Here is a 7,986-nt window from a genome sequence, read left to right on the forward strand (position 1 = left end):
GAATCATGGGGTGTCAATAAGACCTGCTAACGATCAGATGACTTTTTATTATGTCCTGATATGTAAAAGCATAAAACCATAGAATTCACACACACACGCACAGTGCATCAGGGCCTCAGCTCAAACACGTCTGTCCTTTACAGTACATTCAGGAACATATGGATTTATTGCAGTAGAATGAGATTAACCAATATCACAGTGCATCCTTTTGGTCACTGTTGTGACCAAAAACATTTCCAGTTGGTTTTACTATACTGAGCAGTTTTGCCACCTTATTGAGAATCTTACTTTTAAATGTATATTTACTGTTGGATAATATGCAGAAAATATTTTTAAAAAGTTATAACAGATAAATGATGGTACAGAACATCAATAATAAAAATAATTATAATAATAACACCTCTCTCCCTCTCTGGTCCCATATCTGTAAGCTCTGGGTCAGATCATGCTGTATGTGGATGGAATGAATGGGGTCATCGCTCATCCGGAGACCATGCAGTGGCTCTACACTCTGATTGGCTCAAAGGTAAGTCTGTTCAGTGGCTCTACACTCTAATTGGCTCAAAGGTAAGTCCGTTCAGTGGCTCTACACTCTAATTGGCTCAAAGGTAAGTACCTGGGTTTGGCTTTGATTCAGATAAAAGGTTTGTAGCAATTAAAATTCAAATCTGGTGTTGTAGCACAGAGAAATGATGAATACTGTATGTGTGTCTATTGCATGTCTATTGTATGTCTATTGTAGGTCTATTGCATGTCTATTTTATGTCTAACATACTTGACCAAATAAAGTGATTCTGATGGTGATCTTCTGTAGTTTCGTCTAGTAGTGAAGACGTCTCTGAAACTGCTGCTGATGTTTGTGGAATATTCAGAATCAAATGCCAGACTGCTCATTCAAGCTATCAGTGCTGTTGATACAAAGAGAGGTATACACACACACACACACATACACACACACAGAGATGCACATACACACATAGAGATACACACACACAGATACACACACAGAGATGCATACACATACACACACACACATATAGATACATACACACACACAAATAAAAATTAAAATAACTTTATTTGGAGCACATCTAATGTCTTCTAGAAGTTTTATCCATTTATGTGAGCTTAAAGGCTCAATGATGTTTACTCTGAATTCTGGGCTCTACTAGCTGATCTGTGTCCATGGAACAATCCATTTTTTGATTCTTTATTATTACTGATTATTATTGTTTACTGATTAAAATAAATTCATTTATTGATCTATCTAGAGCTGTTAACCCCAGATGCTTGGATGTATTTTCTTACTCACATGTCTATAATCCGCAGGCTATAATGGAATATTTACACAGCTTTAGAGAAACACACTCACACACACATATGCTAACACACTTCTGTAGTGACAACATCTAATTAATAATCATTTGACCTATTGACTGATGGATGGATGTTTGTTTGTATGTGTGTATGTTTTTTGTTTGTTTAGGGCAGAAACAGTGGTCCAATGCCATGGAGATTTTAGGTGAGAAAGATGGAGTAGACACAGAGCTGCTGGTGTATACCATGACCCTCATCAACAAGGTACACACACACACACACACACACACACATATACACATACATATACATGCGCACGCACACACACACACACACACACACACACATACATACCCCCCCCCGCCACACACACACGCACGCATGCACACGCACACACACACACACACACACACACATACACACACATATACACATACATATACACGCGCACACACACGCGCACACATACACACGTCTGACGTCCTGGTCTCTATTCCCTGCAGACACTGGCCTGTCTGCCTGATCAGGACTCTTTCTATGACCTGGTGGATGTGCTGGAGGAACAGGGTATGGAGACTGTGACCAACAGACACTTCACACGCAAAAGCACCGACCGAGACCTACTGGAACAGCTCAACATCTATGAGGTGGACAGCACCTCTCTCTCCCTCTCTTCTCTCTCTCTATCTCTCCCTCTCTCTCACTTTGTCTCCCTCTCTTCTCTCCCTCTCTCTCTCAAACCAAACTGTGTTTAGATGGTGTTAAGATATGAGTGTTTAGATGATGTTAAGATGTCTTATTTCCCCACTTGACCCTTAGGCATCTCTTCGTCATAAGGATGGTGATGATGACCAGGCCCTGCCCACTGGTGGTCGTGAACGTAGCAGGTCCAGTGTTGGTGGTACAGAGGGGTGTGGCCTGGAGAGACGTCGCAGTCCTAGGCACTCATTGGGCAGCACAGGCCACTCCTCCCCTCACCATCCACACCAACAGCCCTTAAGCAGACAGAGGAAGGAAAATATGAGTGAGAGGTGTGTCACACGCATGCACGCACACACACACGCCCACACACACACACACACACTGTCTCTCCTATCCCTCCACCCTTCTTTATGTAGACAGGAGGAGTGTAAGGGCACAGGGGATACTCCAGCCAAGCTCAGGTGATGTTAGTGATGGTGATGAAGAGGGAGAATTTTATCAGAATGCACTTAGGTGTTCTGCTACTCCAGGTGGCATCTTGCGTCTTCTCCCATCTGTCTCAGTCTTATCTCACCTCTCATTCTGAAATGATCCAGACATTACAGTCAGGTTTGATTGATTCTAGAGTCAGTGTTGTGATGGAGATTTGCATGCAGTATTTGTGGTGTAGAAGTGAACTTTTATCTCTTTTCTGTCCATTTTCATGTACCATTCCAATGCTTTTATGTACCCTGCACACACACGCGCACACACACACACACACACACACACAAAACACTGCTCCACTGGACTGTCTCTTCTTCTGCCCAGGAATAAAATTAGCCAGCTCAAACACAGACATTTGCCTGGTGTTCAGGTGTTTGGAATTTAAAGTTTCATTTTAGATAGTGTTGTTGTAGTTCATGTTTAGTATTGTTAGTGTTAGTGTTGTTAGTGTTAATTTTGTTAGTGTTTAGTGTTGTTAGTGTCAGTGTTTAATGTTGTTATTGTTAGTGTTTAGTATTGTTAGTGTTGTTAGTGTTGTTACTGTTAGTGTTTAGTTAGTGTTGTTAGTGTTAGTATTTAGTGTTGTTAGTGTTTAGTGTTAGTGTTGTTAGTGTTAGTTGTTATTGTTCTGCCCAGGAATCAAATTAGCCAGCTCAAACACAGACATTTCCCTGGTGTTCAGGTGTTTGGAATTTGAAGTTTTGTTTTAGATACTGTTGTTGTAGTTCATGTTTAGTATTGTTAGTGTTGTTAGTGTTAGTGCTGTTAGTGTTTATTGTTAGTGTTGTTAGTGTTAGTATTTAGTGTTGTTAGTGTTTAGTGTTAGTGTTGTTAGTGTTTAGGTTATCATTAGTGTTTAGTGTTGTTAGTGTTTAGTGTTAGTGTTGTTAGTGTTTAATGTTGTTAGTGTTAGTATTGTTAGTGTTAGTGTTGTTAGTGTTTAGTGTTGTTAGTGTTTAGTGTTGCTAGTGCTGTTAGTGTTAGTGTTATTAGTGTTTAGTGTACATAAACAGGGGCTGTCTCTGGGTCTCCCTTCAAATGGCTCTGAACTGTTAGAAGTGATCACTAAACCACTGCTATAACTGTGAAGAATGATGTGTGTTAGCTAAACACTTCCTCCCTCGACCTGCTGCCCGGGTGTGTTAGCGGTGCGTCAGACCACCCCGGCAGGGAGGAGGAGGAGGATGAGAGGAGTGCTCAGGTGACCAGGGGGTGCGCTGTTGAGCAGCCATCTCTGCTGGTCTCTCTGATGGCCCACCGCAAGTCTTGCATCAGTGTCCCGCCCTCCTCCGAAGTGACTCCGCCCCTGCGTGGCTCTGCCCGCCCCCTCCAGTACCTCCCCTACCTCCCCCACTCCCCATTTCACCTCTTCTCCTATGACACAGAGGAGGAGGCGGGGCCTGACCAGAGGAGCAGCGCCAGGTACACACCTACAGTGGGGAAACTAGATTTCTCATAATCCAGTGTGGGGATGCTGGGACTCTTCACCAAGGCCACTGACCTTCACTTTTGACCTATAAAAGCACTGGAAACCTTTGTGTCTCACACTTCTACTGTGGCAAATTTCTCTCAGTTTACTAAAACGATGTTATGAACACCGTGTGTGTGTGTGTGTGTGTCAACCCTCAGCAGGCAGACTGACGTCACTTCTGAGTCACCTTTTTCACACTTTTTTTGGCTTTAAGCACGTTTTGCTCTTCTCCCTCTCCTGTTTTGTGACACGCTCCACAATACACTCTTTGACTGTTTCATATGTGTGTTTTATTTTCTCATTGTGTTCAGTAAGAGTGTGTTTCTCCATACTGCACTCCTGAACTCACGTATTAACCCTGCTTCAACACTGCTGATAACCTTTATAATCTCTCTCTCTCTCTCTCTTACTCCCTCTCTTTCTCACTCCCTCTCTCAGCCAAGGAAAGTCATTATCTGCTCTTAATTCTCCATCTACACCTGTCTATCCACAGACTGTTAGGTAAGCACTCATCACGCACACTTTTCACACACATTGATGTCATTTATCTTATTTACAGTGACTTACATATTTTAGCAGTTTCTCTCTCTCTCCCTCTCTCTCTCCCTCTCTCTCTCTCTCCCTCTCTCTCCCTCTCTCTCTCCCTCTCTCAGGCTTCCTCAGGGGGGACTACTCTCCTCTTCCTATCGGCAGCATCAGGAGTCTCTGGCGGCCGAGCGAGAAAGGAGGAGGATTGAACGAGAGGAGCGACTGCAGAGGATAGAGAGAGAGGAGAGGAATCGCTACAGGTCCCTCTCACTATGATCTCATTAAACATTATTAATATTCTTCGTCTTATCTTATTAAACATTATTAATATACTTCTTATGACCTTATTAAACATTATTAATATCTTTCTTATGATCTTATTAAACATTATTAATATACTTCCTCTGATCTTATTACACATTATTAATATTCTTTCTCTTATCTCATTAAACATTATTAATATCCTTCTTATGATCTTATTAAACATTATTAATATTCTTCCTCTGATCTTATTAAACATTATTAGTATCTTTCTTATGATCTTATTAAACATTATTAATATTCTTTCTCTTATCTCATTAAACATTATTATTATACTTTTTGTTATCTTTCTAATTATTAATATATATATATTTTTATCTTATTAAACTTATTAATATTCTTCCTCCTTTCTTTGCAACGCTGCTGGCCCGAGTGCCGCAGGGCGCGGGGCAGGATGCACAGACTTCCTCGACGGTGCAAGACATTTATTAACATTAAACACATACGACACAGGTGGCACTCACACATGACACTTACAGTACACATGACTCTACACTTAACATTAAACGAAGAACACATACACATTGACACGTGACTACACAAACTAACGTTACAGCTACAGAGATTGACATTACCACATATGTAGCGACAATGACCAACAGGAATGTACACACTGACAGGTTTAAATAGACAGACAAACGTGTATCACTAAACCCTGTGCAAGGTGTGTGCAGTCCTGGGGGCGTGGTTACAAACAGTACACATGTGAATCCCCCTGCACGCAGCGGTCCATACGACGTGACTCATGAGGGGAGGAGCCTTCCGTGACAATCTTATTAAACATTATTAATATTCTTCTTATGGTTCTATTAATCATTATTAATATTCTTCTTATGGTCTTATTAATCATTATTAATTATTAATAATTATTTCTCTTATCTTAAACATTATTAATATTCTTCCTCTTATCTTATTAAACATTATTAATATTCTTTCTCTTATTAAACATTATTAATATTCTTTCTCTTCTCTGATTAAACATTATTATTCTTCCGCTTATTAAACATTATTAATATTCTTTCTCATATCTCATTAAACATTATTAATATTCTTCCTCTTATCTTATTAAACATTATTAATATTCTTTCTCTTATCTCATTAAACATTATTAATATTCTTTTTGTAATCTTGAATTCAACATTTTTAATATTCTCTTATGATCTTATTCAACACTATTAATATTCCTTTAGTTATCTTATTAAACATTATTAATATTCTTTTTGCTATCTTTTTAAACATATTATTATTCTTCCTTTATTATCTTGTTATTAGTGGATGTTTGTCGGTTTTTGCCAATGCCAGAGCTCCTTTGTAAAGTGCTCTTGGGTGTCAGACTTATATAAATTATATAAATACACAGTAGTACGTATGCTGATTAAAGCTGTTGCATGTTTATGAAAGCTCACGGTTAATTTCTGCTTTTCCTCTCCCCTCTCCTCCCCTGCTCTCTCCATCCCTCTCTCCTTCTCTCTGTCTCTCTCTCCTTCTCTTTCGCTCTCGCTCCCTCGGTCTCTGTAGTCGGGACTTTGTTGTGAACATGGAGGAGGCCAGACAGGCCCGAGAGGAGAGGTGAGTGGGCCCTCTAGTCCTGTCTCCACACACTTTTATCTGCCTCAGGTGTGCTGCTCCATACAACACATCTCTACTGAGATTAATTTATATAGCACCTAAAACTCAAGGTCACTTTACAATTACAATACAAATAGAGATTATAGATGAAAAAATATTAATTAACAACTAACAGAAAAGGTGATGAACAGTGTTGAGAAAAGAGGTGTGTTTTAAGTTGGGATTTGAAAGAAGAAAGTGAAGACCAGAGATGGAGAGATTGAGGTAACGTGATCCAGAGATTTGGAGCCATGACACTAAAAGATAAAAGATCTGCCTCCTACAGAGACCAACCTACAGAGGGCGCTCTCTCACTGCGCTGCCTGCTAATACCACCAGCAGAGGGCACTCTCTCACTGCTCGGCTTGTTAATGCCAGTACCATAGAGTAGTGTGTGTTAGACTGGTGTGTTTTTAAGTAGTGTTTATATAAAAGTATGTGTACTTTCATTTTCTTGAAGTTTCTTGCAATGTTGTTCACTTTTAATCAAAATTTTTCAATATTTCCTCCTTTCTCACTCTCTCTCTCTCTCTCTCTCTCCCACTCTCCCACTCTCTCTCCCTCCCTCTCTCTCTCTCCCTCCCTCTCTCCCTCTCTCTCTCCCACTCTCTCTCTCCCTCTCTCCCACTCTCTCTTTCTCCCTCTCTCTTTCCCTCTCTCCCTCTCTCTCTCTCTTTCTCCCCCTCTCTCCCTCCCTCTCTCTCTCTCTCTCTCTCTCTCCCTCCCTCTCTCCCTCTCTCTCTCTCTCCCACTCTCTCTCTCCCTCTCTCCCACTCTCTCTCTCTCTCTTTCTCCCCCTCTCTCCCTCTCTCTCTCTCTCACTCTCTCTCCCTCCCTCTCTCCCACTCTCTCTCTCCCTCCCTCTCTCTCTCTCTCCCGCTTTCCCCTCCCCCCTCTCTTACCAAGGTTTAAGGCTGCTGAGCGATTGGCTGTGCAGGAGTATGAGAGAGAACGTCTGCTCTCTCCTCCTCGTGGACTCACTCAGAGCTCTTCACATGCCTGTCAATCACCACAGAGTGACACGCCCTCTTATATGACCTCACAAAAGGACCAGGACACATCTCTTACGTCATACCCACCCTCCGAGCCAGGTAAGCATCCTCATTTAGAAATAGACGCCAAAAGTGTGAAAGTGTATCTGCAGTGTGTGTGTAGGAATGTGTGTGTGTATGTGGACACACACACACACACACACACACACACTACACTCTCTTAGATTGTTACAGTTTCATTCTCTCAGCATTTAAATGGTTTCATATATTTTGATATCCTGACCGACAAAATTGTGCATCTCTTGTGTGCAGATGAAGAGTGTTTTTATGCTTATCTAGGAGACAAGCTCCTGTTTAGGCTGGTGTGTGTGTGTGGGTGTGTGTGTGTGTGTGTGAGACACTCAAGAGTAAGTACATGGTAGTAAATGTCAAATGTTAGTTCTCTGTGGCTGTTCCTCAGATCATGAGCATGAGCCGCACTATTGCACCAGTCCAGAACCAGAACAGCAGGAAGATGGACCTACAGAACCAGAGGAAGAACTGGACCAGGAAGCAGAGGAG

General features: G+C 41.3%; 1 protein-coding gene across 6 annotated transcripts in view; it reads left to right on the top strand.

Annotated features, from left to right (window-relative positions):
• fhod3a (formin homology 2 domain containing 3a) overlaps nucleotides 1–7,986 on the top strand; it is a 40,538-nt gene that overhangs the window by 19,715 nt on the left and 12,837 nt on the right. For 5 of the 6 annotated variants that reach the window (XM_035523762.2, XM_027030982.3, XM_081711744.1 and 2 more), the window contains 11 exons: nucleotides 432–526; nucleotides 815–926; nucleotides 1,487–1,581; nucleotides 1,821–1,964; nucleotides 2,137–2,348; nucleotides 3,652–3,927; nucleotides 4,415–4,477; nucleotides 4,630–4,764; nucleotides 6,344–6,394; nucleotides 7,340–7,524; nucleotides 7,886–7,986. The exon at nucleotides 7,886–7,986 is cut by the window's right edge. In XM_035523762.2, coding sequence (XP_035379655.1) covers nucleotides 432–526; nucleotides 815–926; nucleotides 1,487–1,581; nucleotides 1,821–1,964; nucleotides 2,137–2,348; nucleotides 3,652–3,927; nucleotides 4,415–4,477; nucleotides 4,630–4,764; nucleotides 6,344–6,394; nucleotides 7,340–7,524; nucleotides 7,886–7,986 — 1,469 coding nt within the window. The remainder of the gene's footprint in view (nucleotides 1–431; nucleotides 527–814; nucleotides 927–1,486; nucleotides 1,582–1,820; nucleotides 1,965–2,136; nucleotides 2,349–3,651; nucleotides 3,928–4,414; nucleotides 4,478–4,629; nucleotides 4,765–6,343; nucleotides 6,395–7,339; nucleotides 7,525–7,885) is intronic. The other variant, XM_027030985.3, reaches the window with a different exon arrangement.

Source organism: Electrophorus electricus, chromosome 4 (assembly GCF_041902795.1).
Source record: "Electrophorus electricus isolate QZ-2024a chromosome 4, ASM4190279v1, whole genome shotgun sequence".
In the NCBI taxonomy this organism is placed as follows: domain Eukaryota; kingdom Metazoa; phylum Chordata; class Actinopteri; order Gymnotiformes; family Gymnotidae; genus Electrophorus; species Electrophorus electricus.